Source organism: Dipodomys ordii, unplaced genomic scaffold, assembly GCF_000151885.1.
Source record: "Dipodomys ordii isolate 6190 unplaced genomic scaffold, Dord_2.0 Scaffold17, whole genome shotgun sequence".
Classification (NCBI taxonomy): Eukaryota; Metazoa; Chordata; class Mammalia; order Rodentia; family Heteromyidae; genus Dipodomys; species Dipodomys ordii.
Genome location: NW_012267233.1, coordinates 8,142,150 through 8,162,964, shown reverse-complemented (window position 1 = coordinate 8,162,964; position 20,815 = coordinate 8,142,150). Strand labels below are relative to the sequence as shown.

Here is a 20,815-nt window from a genome sequence, read left to right as displayed (position 1 = left end):
GTTACATAAGTCCGTAATGAGTACATTTATTTTTGAATAATGCTACCTTGTTTTCTTCCAGTTTTCTCCCTCCTAACTCCTCTCCCCCACAAGTTATGTAGCTCATTTTCAGTATAGTGTCTAGTGAGTATCACTGCTGAATCAGTTCACCCCTGTCGTACCATTTTTGTGCTTCTCCTAACTCTCCCCAAAAGAGATAAACTTACATACAAGATAAAAGGTATAGAAATCAAAAACAGCAACAAAAGGGAAAAAACAGGAGAGAAAAAAACTCTTTTCCATTTCTTAGAGTTCATTTTGACAAGCATCATTTTATATGCTCATATGCACATAGCCCCTGTGATCATCTCCTAAGAATATCCTCTTTTGGTCTCAGTGTGTGAATGTTTATAAAATCCTGTTTTATCATGTCCAAAGGTAAATGTCTTTTACTATCCATTGGACTTACTTGTAGGTTTAAAGGCACAATCTAATTATTACAAATGAGGGAAAACACCCAACCTATGTTTCTTTGGGTCTGGCTTACTTTGCCTAATATAATTTTTTCCAAGTTTTTCTATTTCCTTATGAATGGGGCAATGCGATTCATTCTGATGGAAGCATAAAGTTCCATTGTACATATACCACATTTTCTTGATCCATTTGTCTACTGAGAAACATCTGGGCTGATTCTTTATCTTAGCTATGGTAAAATGCTGCAATGAACATGGTTGTGCTGGTGGATTTAGTGTGGCCAGGTTTGTGGTCACTTGTGCCCACGAGTAGGATTGCTGGGTCCAAGGGAAGCTCTTTGTTTAATCTTTTGAGGAACCGCCATACCACTTTCCAGAGTTGTTGAACAAGTTTACATTCCCAGCAACAGTGTAGTAGCATTCCCTTTGGCTACATCCCCACCAGTATCTGTTATTGTTAATTTTCTTGATAATGGCCAATCTAACTGGGTGAGGAATCTCAATATTTTTGATTTGCATTTCTTTTATGGTCAGAGATGTTGAACATCTCCTCATGTGTTTATTACCCATTCTTACTTCTTCTGAGAAGTCTCTAAGTCTTTAGCCCATTTATTAATTTGGTGGTTGTTTCTTTGAGGATTTGTTTTTTGAGGGTTTAATTTTTTTGAGCTCTAAGTATATTTTAGATATGAGGCCCTCATATCTAACAAAGATCTCCCATTGTGTGGACTTTTTATTTATCTTGCTATCTATGTCCTTTGCCATGCAGAAACTTCAGTTTAATGCAATCCTATTTATGCACGTTCTTTTATTTGTTACGATTCTGGATCTTTAGTTAGGAAGGCTTGCCCCAAAGAGCCCTAGTGTTTCCTCTTTCCCTTTTTTCAAGGTATCTTCTCTTACATTGAGGTCCTTGATCCATTTGAAATCAATTCTGGTGTACAGTAATACATAAGGATCTAGCTTCAGTTTCTGCACATGTCTAGCCAATTCTTTCAATACCATTTGTTGAAGAGGATGTCTTCTATCCTGTGTTTTTGGCTCCCTTATCAAGTATTAGGACTATATGTCTGTGGATTCATTTCTAGATCTTCTATTCCGTTGGTCCTCAGGCCTATTCTTGTGCCAGTACTAACATGGTTTTTTGGGGTTTTTTGTTTGTTTTTTTGGTCAGTCGTGGGCCTGAACTCTGGGCCTGGGCGCTATTTCTGAGCTCTTCAGCTCAAGGTGAGCACTCTACCACTTGAGCCACAGCACCACTAACATGTTTTATTACTACAGCTTTGTAATAGAGTTTGAAGTTTGGGATTGATATTCCTTCAATACTGTTCTTCCTGATAAGGATTGTTTTTGCTATTCGGGGTTTTCTGTTATTCCTTTTGAATTTTGGATTGCTTCCTCTGTATCATTGAAGAATGTTGTTGGCATTTTGATGGGTATTGCATTGACTGTGTTGATAGCTTTGGGCAGTATTGCCATTTTCATAATGTTAATCCTTCCAATCTAAGAGCATGGAAGGTTTTCCATTTCCTTAAATCTGCTTTAATTTCCTTTTTCAGGTTTTTAAAGTTTTCATCATAGAGGTCCTTCACATCTTTGGTTAAGTTAATTCCTAATTATTTTTGAGGAGTTGCTTTTCCTGACTTCAGTTTTGCTCTTCTCTTGCTCTTGTTGGTATACAGAAAAGCTACTGATTTTTGTGGATTAATTTTATAGTCTGCTACTTTGCCAAAATTTCAGGTCAGCTCAAGTAACTTGGGAGAAGAATCTGTAGGGTTCTTTAAATACAGGATCATATCATCTGCAAAGAAGAAGTTTTACTTTTTCTTTCCTTACTTGGAATAAGGCAAGAGAAAAACATAAACCCTTTATGTTTTTCTCTTGCCTTATTGCTCTTGCTAGGAAGTCAGTACTGTATTGAAGAGGAGTGGAAAGAATGGCTTGTCTTATTCCTGATTTTAGAGGAAATGGTTTTACCTTTTCACCATTAAATATAATTGTGTCTGTAGGTTTGCAGCCTTTATTGTATTGGGGGATTTTCCATGGATTCCTAGCTTCTCCAGAGCTTTTATCATAGAGAGGGTGTTGAATCTTGTCAAATGCTTTTCTGCATCTATGGAAATGATCATGTGATTCTTGTCTTTACTTCTGTTGATATGTTGAATTACAGTAATTGACTTGCATATGTTGAACCAGCTTTCCAACTCTGGAATTAATCCTGTTTGATCATAGTGTATGATTTTTTTTGTTTAGTTGTTGAATTCGGTTGCCCAGATTTTTATTGAGAAGTTTTGCATGAAAGTTCATCAAAGAAATAGGTATATAAGCCAGGCGCTGGTGGCTCATGCCTGTAATCCTAGCTACTCAGGAGGCTGAGATCTGAGGATCGCAGTTCAAAGCCAGCCCGGGCAAGAGAGACCGTGAGACTCCTATCTCCAATAAACCACCAGAAAACCGGAAGTGGTGCTGTAGCTCAAGTGGTAGAGCGCTCGCCTTGAGCTGAAGAGCTGAGGGACAGTGCCTAGGCCCAGAGTTCAAGCCCCACAACCGACAAAAAAAAAAAAGAAATGGGTATATAGTTCTTTTTCTTTGGTGAGTCCCTATCTGGTTGGGGATGAGAGTTATTATGCTGGCTTCATAGATTGAGTTTGGTAGTGATCTTTTCCTTAATTTCATTGAAAAAATTTTAAGACGGGCTCTGTCTATGTAGCTCAACACATTCTTTTCCTACCCTAGATTCCAAGTGCTTGGATTATAAATACCCAACAGACTGCCTATTAAATGTATGTTATGTTGATGTCAGATAACTATAATACTACAGCTTTCAAAGGGTCACACATACTTAATTACTGTAAAAGTGCTGAGTGAATCAAACTTTCCTGAAAAGCATTCATAGTTTCAAAATGTTAACATATTCAGAGCTCAAAGTGTTTAGGTCCTAAAATATGAAAAAATGAGCAACTATCGAACTCTGAGGTCTCTTCCAACCTTATGACAAGTAAAGTGTAATAAGAGATTCATTTTTGGTGAACCTCTGTCTGTCTAAGTCTCTCTTCAGAAGCAAGTTTGAAAGTTTGATTGAGGCATGCATGTTATATTTGCAACTAGTGAGTGGCCTAACCTATGACAGTGAGATTTATTTTAATTATATATCTCTAGTATTTACTTTAAAAGAATCAACTTCCATATACTTCCAAACCCCAGAATCTAGATGCTCTTTCCTTCTTAGGAAGAATACTTCATAATATTGGTCAGTTTTTGATTCTTTGCCCTATATCTCACTATGGGTAGAGGTAAAAAAAAATCCACTCTAATTATATTTCTTGAAGATAAAGCAAGTTTGCCCTAACTATATTTATTTCTAACTATATTTATGTATTCCAGTATTAGTATTGAAGCCAAGATACTGTTATAGAAATACTAAATAAAATAGTGGCCAACCAAAAACAAACAAAAAAATCTAAAATCCAAGGTAATGAATAATGAAAAAAATAATTTCTTTTACTTTTTAAGTTTTATGTTTGCTTTTAAATTTTTTACTTTTGCTTTTTGTCCCTTCAGCGAAACGTAATTTCCAAACTCACTTGACAATATTGAAACTTGCTGATGGCTAGATAACAAATAGAGCCAATAAAATCAAATGATGTGAATAAGCTAATTTAAAAAAACTTATAGGGGCTGGGAAGGTGGCTCAGTGGTAGAGTGCTTGCCTCACAAGCATGGGGCCCTGGGTTCAATTCCTCAGTACCACATAAGCAGGAAAAAAAAAAAGCTGGAAGTGGCACTGTTGTTCAAGTGGTAGAGTACTAGCTTTGAGCTGAAGAGCTGAGGGACAGCACCCAGGCCCAGAGTAAGGCCCCATGACTGACAAAACAAAAACAAAAAACCTATAGGGCAAGAAAATGTGTTGAATTTTTGTTGCTGGAGATCAGGCCTGCAATATATTGCCATACTACTCAAACAAATATGCAGTTCCTAGAGGGTTATAGGAAGTTGAAGTAGGAGAAGGAAGGAAGCTGCTACAGATAAATATGATGCCCTCCGTGTCAACATAATAATGAGTTCGTTTGCCACTGGAAACATGTGGTATACATGGAGCTGGAGACCGAAGGAAATAGATAGACAAGAGGATTAGTGTCATCCCTTCATTACACAATTTTTATTGTATCATCTTTTAAATAGTATACAAATGAGTTGCCATTTAACAAAGCAGTTTATGAATTCAGTTTACGAATGCATCTTGATCAGTATCACCCCTTTAATACACTTGTATACACTTGCATACCACCTAATGTATTTACGTATATATTTGTGAACTAATTCTAGCTTCTATATATAAAGGAAAGCATGAGATCTTTGTCTTTCTGGGCCTGATTTACTTCACTTAACAAATGAATTCTTTATATCTGCTTGAGTATAAAGAATGATTAGGTATGCTAAGAAAATAAACTGATCAAATTCCATGAAAAGAGAGCAAATAATTGCAGTAGAAGAATTTCTATTGCACTGAGATATTTTCTTTACTCTGAGAAAACACAATAATTCACATGCAGAAGTCATGATGTTACACTTAAGTGTGTGGTAACAATTCTAGGAGATTCTAGCCACCTAGATTTTATTTGAAATTTGTCGCCTCCTGGTGGCAGTTTCCCAACCCTATCCACACCACCCCCACATAAAGCTAATCTTGAGACTTTCAGTGTAATTAATGATGGAAATACATACATCTCTTGTTAATGCTCTCACAAAAGGGCATTAGTGCCCCTCCCTTTCACTGTCATTTTTCTCAAAATGGGCTTCCAAACATGTTTCATGTTCCTCTCATAAAAAATCAGGATTTTAAACCATCACTGTTTGTTATCAGGAGCTAATATCAAGTTGACAGAAAGTACTTTATTTAATTTTTGTTATATGTTATGGCAAAGTTACATATATATGTCATATATAGTTACATATGTGTATATGTATAATTCTATAGTTATGGTTCTATAGATCTCTCTATAGTTTTTGCACACACATATATAAACATATATATATATATAAATATATATATATATATATAACAAATGCAGATATGTTTGCTTTTCACATGGTTGTAGTTGTACTATGCAAGTTGTAACCAGTAGTTCTCAAAACTGTGGTTGCCAAGTTGGTAGCATAATCATTGCCTAAGAATTTGTTAGAAATGGAAACACTGAGGCTCAATCCCAGAACTAATGAACAGAAAACCTCTGGGAATGGCTAAACTGTGTACCTGAGTAATCTGATTAAATAAACCTTGTGGGTTATTTTGCTATTAGCTAACTTTTGACAACCCCTGCTCTAAATGAATAGGAATTTGTATTCATCTTCTTGTACTCTTGCAACTAGTGGTAACGTTGGTAGCTAAAAGCAGGAGGTATGGTGACAGAATGTTGAGTTTAAATACTAGCTATGAAACTTAAACTTTATAACCTTTCTTCCCTCCTCATTTCTTAGCTGTGCTTAAAATAGCTTCCATTTCATAAAGTCATTCTGAGGAATATTCCAAGTAGGAAATAGTATGTGTGAAGGTCATTTTTTGAGAAATGTGGTTGAAGAGTAGTTGATTATGACAAATGGTTTGAGATTAAGATTGAGAGAAAGGCAGGAACAGATCTGTAGTGCTGTAGACCTTGTAAAGAGGATATGGTCCTGAGCCCTTGTGGAGGAATTTGTATTTGCAAGTAGTAGGGACATGTTTTTGTTGTTTTGTAGGGTGCAGTTAGAAATATAGACTGAAAGTTGAAAGAGAAAGGACTTCTGGTGGCTTTTTCCCAAGTACAATAAAAAGCATTAAGGAGTAAAATAACTTTATTTATATTTTAGAAAAAGCACCCTGGGCTGCTATGAGGAAAATGGGTTAGAGTTGGAACAAAGCCATCTGATCTAGGGACAGTCACAGCAGAATTGACAAGAGTGGATTTTAATGGTAGAAGTCAAAATGAGGAGAAATGGAAGCATATGGAATATATTTTAGCATCTATAAAACAAATTGATGGATGAGATGTGAGGATGAAGAAAAGAAGATACCTCCCAGATTTTTGCCTTCAGCAGTGAGGTTAAAAGTTACACTCCTTACTGAAATAGAGAACACTGAACAATGAATAAGTTTGAGAGAGTGGTGAGAACTTAAGTTTGAGATGTCTTGCATGTCAGCTGAGTCTTATTTCAAATAGATAAGGGTAGACTGTTCAAGAACTATTTAAGTACAGGGAGGATTGGGTGGGGGGGGGGGGGGGGAGGATGGAAAGGGATGGGAAGGGGAAACAAAGAAGGAGGCTACAAAGCTTGATAAGAAATGTACTCATTATCTTGCCCATGTAATTGTAACTCCTCTGTACAGTATTTTCACAATAAAAAAATAATAAATTAAAAAAATAAAAAAATTATTTAAACTGCTAATTTAAGTATACACATACATATACATTCTATATTATATGTATATATGTCTATGTTTGTATAATTTTACCTATATATAGTTATATTAATTATAAGAATGAATTTTATTATTAAGGAAATTTCTTTTAATAGCTTCTATTTTCTCCATGAAATTATGAGGACAAGGTTTTTCCTACGAGGAAAACAAAGTAGTGTGTGTGTGTGTGTGTGTGTGTGTGTGTGTGTGTGTGTGTGTGTGTGCCAGTGCTGGGACTTGAGCTCAGCCTGGGTGCTGTCTCTGAACTTTTTTACTCAAGGTTAGCACTCTACCATTTGATCCACAGCTTCATTTTTGGCTTTTTCCTAGTTAATTGGAGATAAAGATTGTCCTGTCTGGGATGGCGTCAAACTGCAGTCCTCAGATCTCAGCTGCTTAAGCAGTTAGGATTACTGGTGTGTGCTACCAGCACCTAGCTACAATTTTAAAACAACTGCTAAATGTATTTGTTTGTGTTTATGTTTTTCTTGATCTCAGAGCCCTCATTTGCTTCAAAGCAAGCAAAGGTCCTGAGGACAGTATTACCTTGGAAAGAAAATATGGGCCTCTTCCTCACTAGCATTTCTAAATCCATACTCATCTCTTGAGCCCTAACTATTAAGAAGGGTAGGTGGTAATAATGATAATAGTGGCTTTCTTTTCTGATTAACTTTTTCGTGAACAGTACTGAAATGCTCATGCAGGATGTGGCATGTGTGACATAAACCCACGAGTTCCAGGAACAGAGACCACAGTAGGAGTTCTTTTTGGTGTCTTACAAATCATTTCACCTGACTAAAAGATGCTCACCAGTGTTCCAGGGCAAGAAACAACCCCTCTCTGTTTTGCACTTATAGCCTGAGACACTATTAATATACTTAACATGTGTTCATTTGAACATTTTCTATATTTCCAACTGAACATTTAGTATTTTACATGGGAAAAATTTAGAGTCCAAGAATATTTTCATATTAAGGCTTAGTTTTAATATTACTTTTAGAAGCATAATGTGATTTTATTTAGTATAGTTATTTCAATAATATAGAATATCATTTGTTAGTTTAAAAACTATTATAGAGTTAGCCAGTATAAAACAAAGTTCTTAGATTATTTTTGTTTTAACAAAATCTTAATCTCAATAATAAAATAATGAAAGCTATCTATTGACACCAGTGATATACTTTCCTCTAATTTGTCATAGACCATTTTATGTTATTGGGAGTACTGTTTTTGTACTTCGGTGGTAAAGGCAAACAAAAAATAGTTATAAGTTCAAATAAGAGGAAAAATCTATTACTGCCTAAAACATTTATACATGTAATTGGGATTGCCTAAAATACTTACATTTAATGGTAAAATTATGCAAGATTATAGGATAGAAAAAAATTAAGGAGGTAATGCAATTGCCTTATATTGATGCATTTTAACTATTGAATTCATTCTTTAAATTTGTGAAAAAAGATGTTATTACTTAAATCTCATATCTAGGATAATGATGGGACAATAGACAAGAAGAAAGAACCACCAAAATTTAAGATGAATTCATTTTCTTAAGATATTAACAGTCAGCAAACTATGGTCCTTGTGCCAAATCTTTCTTAAACTTGTATATGAGCTGAGAAGGGTTCATATATTTTTAATAGTTGAAACCAATTAAAGTAATAATAGTATTTCATTATTACAGGAAATTCAAATTTCAATATACATTAAGTGTTACTGATACATTGCAGCTTTTAGTTATTCATATATTATCTATGGCTACTTACACATGAAAATGACAACTGAGTAGGAGCAATATAGATCATACAATCCACTTTGGTCTGAAATAAATGAATTAGATTAAATGAGCTCCTGTATATAAAGTACTTAGACTAATACTTGGCACATACTAAAAATGTATATAAATTTAATTATGATTATTATTATTTTTAATTCAAGATGAGACACTTTGGTGAAATTATGAATATTTTTAAAAGGCTGTAACTCAGGAACATCTCTTTTACATATAGCAATATTTGAATATTGTTTTCCTTTAGAGACATCAGAAATAGTGAGAATCTATCCTAGCATGAAAAGTATATTACATCATATATTCTTCAGAACTAAATTTTGATAGGGAATTAAAAGTTGAACTGGCATCCAAATCTCTTTGAATTGATGGATTTGATAGCATTTGGCCTAATGTCTAGTTCTTAGACTCTTTTAGTTGAACAACATCATCTTCATTTTCTGTCATGCAGTAACTTTTGTATTAAGTTTAAACTTTTTATTTTCCCCTTTATAGTTTTTACTTTTGCCAAAAGAAAAACAAGTAAAATACCAATAATCCTTAAATAAGCATTTTCTCCATTTTAATACTAAAATGAGCTTACTATCTCATTCTTTTTCTTTAATGTTCAGTCTCTCCAGAAAGTTCTAACAAAAGCTTATATGTCACATTTTTTAGTTAGGTCTCTAAAAGCCCACTTATTCATTTCAGTAGCTGTTGCCTTCAAAGTCATTTGTACCTTCTATGTCTCTGAATATACAGCCCTTTCAATTGCTGTTTAACCTTTTTACGTCTTTGACTACTCTTTCATAAATCTCATTCTTCTTTTGTCTTCTATGGAATTTAACCTTATTCTGTTTTTTCTTATTTCTGAGAATAGCCTCTTTATTTCTTTCAGTGAGTTCACTCCTACATAACCTTTAAATATTCCTTCAGCTGTCTCCTCTAATGTTTTCACTTTCCTCACATTCTTGGCTGGCCTACTTTAGCCATCCTGCTAACATCTCACCTTTCCTCTTCAAATATTTCTTGACTTCATCTGTCTAGCCCGAACTATTCCCCTGGGCCCTTGGCCTAAGTGTGCAGCTGCCTACTGACCTTCTCCATCAGGAAATTACATTGATTCCAATGCTAATCATTTCCTAAAGCAAACATTCATTGGGCAAAAAGTTTTGTTTCCTCTTCTATAAAAGTTATCATAAGGATTATATGAGTTAAAGACTTAACATTACTACTCTGTCCTATAACACTTTTTAATTTGGCCAATCTATACTACTCACCTTAAAACCATAACAAGTGCTTTTTTTTTTTGTCGGTCATGGGGCCTGAACTCTGGGCCAGGGAGCTGTCCCTCAGCTCTTCCACTCAAGGCTAACATACTACCACTTGAGCCACAGCACCACTTCTGACTTTTTCTGCTTATGTGGTACTGAGGAATTGAACTCAGGGCCTCATGTATGCAAGGCAAGAACTCTACCACTGAGCCACCTTCTCAACCCCAAGTGCTTTCTTAACTCTGTTTTTATTTATATATTTCTTCCTTTTATTATTTTTCCTCTATGTCATAATTTTTATCCATTGTTCAAGACCTCTGGTAATACAAGTTTTCCTGATCTATAATTTTCAGTAGTCTCTCTGCCTCTAATAAATAATTTTAGCTTTGTATGTATCTATAAATCTGTTATCGGATATATTAACTTTTTTGTCCAATTTGTACAAGCATTTCCTTTTTTTTTCTTTTATCAGTCATGCAGCTTGAACTCAGGGCCTGAGCACGGTCCCTGAGTTCTTTGGCTCAAGTTAGCACTCTATCACTTTGAGTTATAGCTTCTCTTCCAGTTTTCTGGTAGATTAGAGATACGAGTCTTACAGAGTTTCCTGCCGGCCTGGCTTTGAATCTCAATCCTCAGATCTCAGCCTCCTAAGTAGCTAAGATTACAGTTGTGAGCCACTAACACCTAGCTAATCATGTCAGGCATTGCTTTTATTCACTATAGGGCCAAAGCTATCTTTGCACAAATTAGAAAGGTAAAGTGTTCTTCTGTTAGAAATACACACTTACTTAGATAAAGTAGAGGAAATTCTCTTGTTAGGTGGTGAAAACCCAAAGCATTCTCTTCAGTTGCATCCCCTTGTACATGAACATGGAACACAGGTGCCATTTCAGCCCCCACTCACTCTCTTGGGACCTAACATCAAGTAGGTGAACAGGAAAGGTTTGCTGAGGGAGTCAATTAATGACACAATGTTGAATGGTTTAAAATTAGCTGAATCCAGAGTGTTTGAAGGCCTGAAAATTCAAGGGGAAACCAATGAAACTATGTCATGTTTCTGAGGATAATATTTCTGCTAATGTTAGAAAAGAGACACAGTGTTTATAAGATGCATAGGTCGTATATACATTTTTATTTTCAATTAATTGTGATGAAGTCAAACAATACTTTTGATTGAAATGTGTATTCAAATATAGTTTTTGCTTAGTTGGTTTTATAAAAGATTGCAACTAGAAAAAATAGAACTAACATAATTTTTCAAAAGTTGAAAAGTCATTATGAGAACAGAAAAAATAAACAGAATTTATGAGCACTACCTGGTGTGGTGAGTCATACCAGGCTAAGGTAGGAAAGCGTAAGGGCCAGCATGAGAGCCTTGGCATAGCAAGACCCCTCCCCACCAAAACCATGAGTGCTATGTAATAAACACATAGAGAAACACATACTGATCTATATAAAGTATTTATTTTAAAATATCTTCCTTAAAATTAACTTTCTTTAAACTCATGGTAGTAGTGGTAGATACATTATTCAGTAATTAAAGAACTTAACAATTCAAAAGGCAATAAGATATTAATATACAGTTATAAGTTAAAATAAAGGAAGGCTAAATGTTCTCATATAGAAATTCACTTATTAATTTAGCCTTCCTTTAATGATTTAGCCTTCATACGTTTATCAGTTTTTAATGAAGATAACCATGATCTCTCTACAAGACCCTTTGATACAGAGAGATAAAATATAAGACTGGCTTCTAACTTTCTTGACACAACTGCCTATGTAGCCTACATTTTCATAGTTTGAGAGCAGATTGTTGTAATATATGAATTGGCTGTTAAATATGAACAAGACTTGAAGAACATAATTTTATTCTAAGGCAACAAGGCCTATCTTCTCTCTGGTTTCATCTTCATGGTAAAGTGACTTTATAAAATTCTTCAATCCACCCAGTTTGTTGGTGCTTCAAGTTATTTTGTGTTTGCTGTCCTCTAAGCTTAAAACATTCTTCCTCCAGATAAGTTGGCTTCATCTTTCAAGATTCAGCTCAACTGTTTCCTATTTAGAGAATTCTTCCTTGAACATTCTATAGAATGTCTTCAGCCTAAATTTTTTGTCCTTGTTATCATATTATTCTATCTTCTTTTTCTGCACACCGTCTATCCTACCTAAAATGATAGTTTATTGTCTTTCTTCATGGCAATATGAATGAAAGCTTTATGAAATCAAGGTCTTCTTGTTTGTACCTCTAATTCTTCTACATAATAGGTGCAAAGTAAATATCTTTTAAATGAATGATCAAATCCTTAAAACTGAGGAATAAATAATTTTGAGAAAATAAATCCATCAGTATGTTGAAATATGAGGGAATGGAAAGGAATTCTAGAAATTACATATCACCCCAGTTCCCTTTATCACAAGTCAGCTGTAACATCAGTCTCTGATTCTTTATTAATAAGTTCATTTCTATTCTCCTTCCCAGCTCCTTGCCAGTATTTGTTTAGGCATTACTATGTATTTTATTCTATGTCTATGGTGTCATGAACTCGGAGTTTTAAGAGACAAGCTATTTAATTCTATTTATTAATCACTATTACTATTTTGCCTAATAGTCTGTTAATCACATATACTGGTAACCCCTAACATACTATTATGTCTTTGGGCAGTATTTACAAACATTCACTAAACTTTTTATTATTCATTACCTTTCTTTTAATAATTGACTATACTACCTTTGCCTTTGAAAATTTTTTTCAGTATACAACTTTTAACAACTATACATTGTCATAAAATTAATCATTTATTTACACTGGCAGTTTTACACATCTGAATTAACAAAATATATGATGGTTTTATAAATTTTCCAAAGCCAAATATTCAAAATCATGCATAAAATAATCCCTAAAAATGTAGAAACCGTTTCTTCTGAAACAAAGCATTGTATGGCAATAATATAATGCAATAATCTATTAGGAGCTATCTCTATCTTCAGCCCATGGAATGAGCTAAGAAGGTTGAATGAGTTTGCTTATGTGAAGAAAAGGTGATGCTAGTCCTTGCTTGCTCTTTTTGTCCCTTTCTTTTAATTTAATTCATTTTTTTTCATTCATACTTTTTGTGTTTTTTCTGGAAAAGGCCAAATTAAAAAAAAAAGAATGTTTAAAAAACTTAGCTAGAAAAAGGGTGAAATACAGTGATCACAGTACATCCTTAGAGATCTTTTCTGTATATATTTGTATTTCCCCATAAAAGCATTATCAATCTGAACCTTTAATATTATTTTTCTTAATGTTTTCTTTAATCTCTTGTACAGACTATACATAATCTCATGAGTCTTGCCTTCACAAACCATATAGTTCAGCAAGAACTTCATCTGTATTCTTTGTTTTACCAATCTTTTCTATTCATGCCACTTGGAAATCTTCAGAGTTTGGATTTGCCTGTGTACTCTAGGAGTAGGGAGAATCCTTATTTGATATGAGTGCCAGCTAAAGCTAAGCAACAGATACCTGCTTCCCGTTCCCCATCAACAGTATCTTTTTAGGTCAATAAATATTTACTAATACGCACATTTTTAAAAGTGCATTCTATTTTATTGATTAACATAATTCATTTAAACTGGACATTTATAGATTTTTCTCATGCTTTTGTTTGTTCTTTGCAAATACTAATTGTGCAATAAGTATCACTGCAACTGGATCTGTACATGTTGCTGAGATTTCTCTTAAATCCTGAAAGTGCAATTGCTAAGTTAGAGGTTATGGACATTTATATAAAAAGTTTTGGGAGCAGGGAAGGTGGCTCAGTGGTAGAGCGCTTGCCTTGCATGCATGAGGCACTGGGTTCGATCAGCACCACATAAGCAAAAAGAAAAAAGCCAGAAGTGGCGCTGTGGCTCAAGTGGTAGAGCGCTAGCCTTGAGCTGAAGAGCTGAGGGACAGCGCCCAGGCCCAGAGTTCAGGCCCCACGACCGGACCCAAAAAATAAAATAATAAAAATAAAAATAAAAAGTTTTGATACATATAGCCAAGTTTCTTTTCAGAAACAGTACTGAGAATCCCAAAAGCAGCACTGAAATTTATATTTCCAGATTCTTACCAACTTTCTCATTTAAAGCAATTGCTAATTTGATAGACCTGCTTTCCCAACCACATTTTTCAAATGGTTGCCGTGCTTATACATGCATTGCTACAAAGTATTCCATAAACCAAGAGTCCCAAAACAAAAGTTTTGTTTACCAAACAAATGTTGGCTGGCAACATTTTTTTGCTTGAGTTTTACATGATACCAAGTGAATAAAGAAAAGTAAAGATAAGTACTGTAATATCCTAGCTTCAGGCTCCCTCCTCTTAAAACATCTCAGCCAAGTACATCTCAGCCAAAACATCTCAGCCAAGTTGGTAACCTCATTGCTTTTGATCTCTTAAGTTTCAAGGAGATGAAAAACAGATTCATCTTATAAATCTTTTAATTACTTTTCTTTTTACATTATGAAAGTTTTTAGTGTACAAAAAATGGGTGTCCATATAATCAAATTTCAGTTTGTAGTTAGCTTTATTCCTGATTTTAACTTCTTTATCGCCTTTGTATACAATTAATAAAATCAAAATAGAAAAATTACAGAATTCAATAAGAAATATTTTGTGAGTATATCTGACTTCTTTAGAAAAGCAATATGTTTATGGTACAAGTTCTTATATAATGAACACTAGGTTAAACTATGAGATGTTTAAAGACTTGGTTTCAATTAAACTTTTCAAAGCCATGTCATTTGTTTTATGATGTCAGTGTACTATAAAAATCATATGTTGTATGTTTATTTTCCTCAAAATTAATGAAATAGATATTTGAGAGCAAAGCATTTCATAAAGAAAAACTTAAAGATATTCTTGTTCTGAGTGTTTCATGAATGGATAATGATAGTGGTGAGGATAACAGTAAAAAAGAAAAAGAGATTTTTTGTTACCCTGATTATCTCTTTGGCATTCTGCTCAATACCTTTGTTCATGCTTTCACTTTTAATAAATTCGAAAACTAAGTTTTAGAAAGATGAAACATTCTCCTCAGAGCACGTGGTTAAATCAGTAAGTCAAACATCAAACCTAATGTCCTTGGCACTCATTGCAACCTATTCCCCATGATGTAATGTAGCTGCATTAAAGCTATTCTAGACTTTTTAATCTCAAAGTTTTTTGGGGTTTTTTTTGGGGGGGTCTGGTTGTGGGGCCTGGACTCTGGGCCTAGGTGCTGTCCCTCAGCTCTTCAGCTCAAGGCTAGCGCTCTACCACTTGAGCCACAGTACCACTTCCAGCTTTTTTCTTTTTGCTTATATGGTGCTGAGGAATTGAACCCAGGGCCTCAAGCATGCAAGGCAAGCGCTCTACCACTGAGCCACCTTCCCAGCCCCTTAATCTCAAAGTTTTTAAAACAATAGTTGCATTATTATTTCTATAGATGCTTTAAATGTTCAGGTAGTACATGTTGACGGTTTTAACCTTATCATTATTTCCTAAATGAATATTATATTTTTGATTTATTGAGTTTTTGCTTTAGATTCATTGTTCCAAAGTCTATATACACTTCATATGTGTATATGTGTGTGTGTTTGTATATATGTATATATATGAAGGATAAAATAGTACACTTTGCTGTATTTTTTTAAAATTTCACACTGAGTCTTTTCCCTAATAAATATTTTGAGAAAATGTGTGTAGATTAATAAAATTAACACATGGTTCTATCCTTTAAATTTTTTTCCCCTGGATGACCAAGATATTGCTCACTGTTTTCATCATCACATCTTAGAGATGTATATAGAGATTTCTATTGACTTTATTATCTTCAAATATTTGTACAAAGGGGTTTCAATCTAACATGTCCATTTATGTGTACAATATGTTCATCAGTCTCATCCCTTCCAGTATTCTTCCCTCCCTACATCCATCCCATTTTCAGCCATCTCTTGAGAGTTACTAGTTCCATATTAACATACATACTTGCGAATTATCACTGTGTTTGTTAACCATTCAGCTCTGTTCCTCTATATCCCTCCTTGTAATCAGCACCTCTCCCTCCCCTAAGAGAAGATATGCTTTAGCTTCCTGGTATTCATTTTGTTAAACTGATTCTTAATTGTTCAAAGGGTTTACACCATGGAAATCCACCCCCAACATATACTATGCTTCAGTCAGTTTGATCATGTATATCTACTTATGGTCCTGTGTGTGTGTTTCTTGACTTTCTATTCCTTTTATTACTTTGTTTATATGTTAAGTACTTTTAATTGAATAATTACTAATTGCTAGTTTAAATTTAGTTAGAACTTGCTTATCAGAACAAGCTTAGAGCACACATTTTGACTTTCTAATAGTAGGTTAAAACTGTTGTGATATTATGCATAAATAAATTTAGCTATTTCTACAATCTGGTAATTATTTTTCTGAAAGCCAGAATGAAATTTGATCTTTATTTTTGGAACATTGATTTGAACACAATTATATTAATTCATTAATTATAATTATTAAAATAACTAAAGTGAAATAACATTTTAAAATTAACTGTTAATGAAAATATCAAACCTGGATAGAAAATTTAACCATTATTAACTAAGCCTTAACATAAAATGAGAACATTCATTTTGATGTAGCATCAGCAATCTTCATCAAAGCCTATTACTGTCAAGAATAAGATGATGTTTACATATTATCTTGGCACTGGTGGCTCAAACTTGTAATCCTATCTTATCAGGAGGCTGAAACCTGAGAAATTGTAGCCAGTCTAGGCAGAAAAGTCTAAAAGATTCTATCTCCAATTTACCAGCAATAATCCAGTCTAAGTGGCAAAGTACTGGCTGAGCAAGCAAGCCAAAACTACTCCTAAAAAATAAGCACCATACTTATTACCTTTAAAAAAAATTCCCCGGTGGCTCACGCCTGTAATCCTAGCTACTCAGGAGGTTGAGATCGAGGATCCAGGTTCAAAGCCAGCCCGGGCAGGAGAGACCGTGAGACTCCTATCTCCAATAAACCATCAGAAAACAGGAAGTGGCATTGTTGCTCATGTGATAGAGCGCTTGCCTTGAGCTGAAGAGCTGAGGGACAGCGCCCAGGCCCAGAGTTCAAGCCCCATGTCCAATATCTTTTTTTTTTTTTTTGGTTGGTCGTGGGGCTTGAACTCTGGGCCTGGGCGCTGTCCTTCAGCTCTTCAGCTCAAGGCGAGCGCTCTACCGCTTGAGCCACAGCGCCACTTCCAAGGGAACTTCTTTCTTATACCAACTATGTAAATGCACATTTGTCCTTGCAGCACAGCACGATCTTTTAAATGAGCCCACTGATTTTTTTAATGCACATTCTATTGCATAACCTTGTGCACTTGCCTTCTTTGACAGCAGAAGTTTAAATGCTAAGTCTCTGATTTTGCATAGTTGCATTATGATTGTGCCTGAATAGTAAAGTATATTCAAAACCATACTATTTGTAACATTTTTTAATCCTAAAACTACATTCCACAAGTTGAAAAGATTTGATTATATTCCATATGTTTCATCTTCTAATAGGCCTTTTCTGTCTTTTCCTTTTTATTCTCATCCTCACTTTTAATGATCCATCGGCTGACAGTGTCTTTACATCTAAAATGCAAAGCAGACAGATGGGCATGTCAGGGAAGAGCATGACCAAAAGCACCAGCATCAGTGGAGACATGTGCTCACTGGAGAAGAATGATGGCAGCCAGTCTGACACTGCAGTGGGTGCCTTGGGCACTAGTGGCAAGAAGCGACGCTCTAGCATTGGGGCCAAGATGGTAGCTATCGTTGGTCTATCAAGGAAAAGTCGCAGTGCTTCTCAGCTCAGCCAAACGGGTAGGAATTTTTATGTTACCTTTGATGTATACTTGAATTGTCATTACAACACATTACCCATTTTATTACAGTAATATGTGGATGATGACGTGGCTCCAGGGGGAAAGAAACATTTTTTAACTAGTTAACTTTTTTAAAACATAACAGTGAATTCTATTTTGCAGTTACCAGGCAACTTACTTCTAAGTGAACCTCGGCCACCACTCTTGAAATGTGTGTCTTCGCTCCTCAGGGAGAGGACAAGTGTCATTTGTTAACCTTTTGTAATAATATTCTCATCTCTGGGGGTGTTTGCTTTGCTATAGGTTCTTCAAGTTGGCATCTGCCAAGTTGATTTTCATTCCCAGCAACATGTAGTGAAGATGATGCCTCATATTTTGTGTGACTATATATAGTTCCCTTATTGCTGACAACCCAACTTCTTTTTCAGTTTGCAAGCAACATTTACCAGTGGTATCCATTTTCTTACCACAGCTTTCATTTCCTTATTAAAATTTCAAGCAACCATATTCTTAGGCAGCAGGGATGGAGTGTTTTCTGCTGACAGTGAAGATATTCAAAGCTTTTCTACTTTAAAAATTGGTTTCGAAATCACATCTGCCAAAATACAACATTCCTATTCAGAAAAGCCACTCTTACTAATTAAGAAATTTGTGAGTTAAGGCAATGTTGCTTTTCAAATAAGTGTTGATAATTAAACATTAAATCCCTGGTTATCTTGAAAATAATAATATCTTCTGCTTAACAAACAAAAGCATGTAATATGGTGTTTCTAATATAGCAAAATAAATTATAGGCAGCTGGATTAACTCTAATTTGTGCTTGTATACTAGGGTTCTTGTACACAGAATTAAGTCTATAAATTAACTGCATAAAATAATTTTAGGTTACATTAATTCTTGTACCTGGTTAATTCTGGTTTTGTAAACAACTGATTCTAGAAGAATTGGGTAACTGAAGAGGAGCCCAGAACAGAGACCAAGGAAGAATGATGAAAAACTAAAGCTATGGGAACATAGTGTCACAGAAATTGACACTTTTAGAAGTCAAGAAGAGAATGGTCTCTATTTCTCTTTGATCAACTTCATGTCTTTACATTTTTTACATAAATATCCCACATATCTTACTTTGGTAGTATTTTTATTATAAGATTATAGATTTTTTTTACCATATACTGAAGATTCTGTAGCACCATTGTATGTGTGAGTAGTTAAAGGTTTTTATTGTCAAAAATGTTGTGATGTTAGCAGATTGAAGAAATATAATCTTGTTTCTCTATACAGAGAGCAGAATTTAAGTCTGTTTGTTATTGTCTTTACAGTTAGTCAGTGGTACCACAATGGTTAAAATCTTAATTGTTCTTAAAATGTGTTGTTATGCCCACCCCCTACTAGCTTTGACCTTTTGACAGTAGAATTCAGATTATCTTGGTTTAACTATAGAATATCTAACTGAGATTATTATGTGATTACTGGATTCTAAACTTCCTTTGAGTTTCTAAATGCGATAGTTGTATGTATATGTGTCAAGTAAAGCTTTTGTGTTTTTTTCCTCATAAAAATATGTAATGAAAAGCTGTAACAATATTTAGAACTAGAATCTTCAATTTTAACTATTTGATAAATCTAGTCAAATAATTTAGATATTAAATTATCTAAAGTAATGAACTAGTTTTATAATGTTGGTTCTATTGTTTCAACATAAGTATATAAGATATAAATTAAGAAATACAATACATGTTTTCAAGCATGTTTGAATTTTTGAGGATTCATTTTATATTTTCTTCATTTTCCTGGTTTCTGTATAGAGACCTATGTACTATTAAGTTAAAGAGGTATTTCACGATTGACATGTTATAGTACTTTAAATTTTGAAGATGGTATTTATCATTGTAAAAATAAGTGTCATTGGTTCTCAAGACAAGAAAAGAGTGCTTATCTGCCTTCTGAAGAACAGAAAACACAGCAAAATTGGATCTTCTTGAAGAATAATGAAAAGCTCTGAGTAACATCACAGTAATTGTATGTAAACAGTAATTTGCAAAGAAAAACTCTATATAAAGCTATATTAGTGTTCACACAGAATTGTAAAGTTCTATCTTTTTTGTGCTCTGCTATTTTGTGTGATCCTTTTCCTGTTATGAAAACTCAGCTTGTAAAATCAGCATTTTCAAAACAATAAGTATGGCTTACAAAGCGGCATAATCTATGATCAAGCCTAAGGAGACCCAGATTCTATTGCTTAACTCTGGGTTGATTAATATCTAAATGTGGCTGTTTTAAAACCTCATCAATGTATCTAAGTCATAGTTTCTTAAGGCATTAGTGTTTGCTGTCATAACAAATTTTTATAAAGGTAAAATTTGAAATGTATAAGAAAGTGGTTTGAAAATTAAAGTCACTTCGTAGATGTAACATATCAATAGTTCAAACTCTTGAAGAAATCAAGAGTTCTCTTTTGCATATGTTGATTTTCTGAGATGTCCATTAGATATCTAAGTGTAGTTGCTTTGTAATTAGTTGTATAAATGAATTTAGAGCTCTGTAGATCAAGGTTCAGGATGTAATTTTAAAGTAACCAGCAAGAAATATCTAAAGCTCTGATACTGGATAGGCTTTATTGGCCACAACTTGAATCAAGAGGAAAAGTTAAAGAAAGAAAAAGAGGAAAAGCAAAGGCCAAGCCCTGACACAGGTAGAAAGAAGAAAAGAGTCTATCAAAGAATACTTAAGAGCAACCACTAAAAAATAAATCCAAAATAAGCATATGGTATTATAGAAACTAAATGAAGAAAATATTTTTTTTTTGGATTTGCCTTTCTACTTTATTTAGTATTTGGTAGTCTCATTATGTATTCTTCATGTGTGGGGACTTCTTTGGCCTGGGGTTGGGTATTTTTTTTTAATTTTATTTTATTTTATTTGTGAACATACTGTACAGAGGGGTTACAATTGCATGGGCAGGATAATGCGTACATTTCTTACCAAGCACTGCAGCCTCCTCCTTTGTTAACCTTCCCATCCCTTCCCA

At 34.2% G+C, this 20,815-nt stretch overlaps 1 protein-coding gene across 1 annotated transcript in view; it reads left to right on the top strand.

The window, feature by feature from the left end:
* The window catches only part of Rims2 (regulating synaptic membrane exocytosis 2), a 281,763-nt gene that overhangs the window by 194,264 nt on the left and 66,684 nt on the right, over positions 1-20,815 (top strand). Inside the window, 1 exon segment of the mRNA XM_013012421.1 lies at positions 17,544-17,785. Coding sequence (XP_012867875.1) covers positions 17,544-17,785 — 242 coding nt within the window.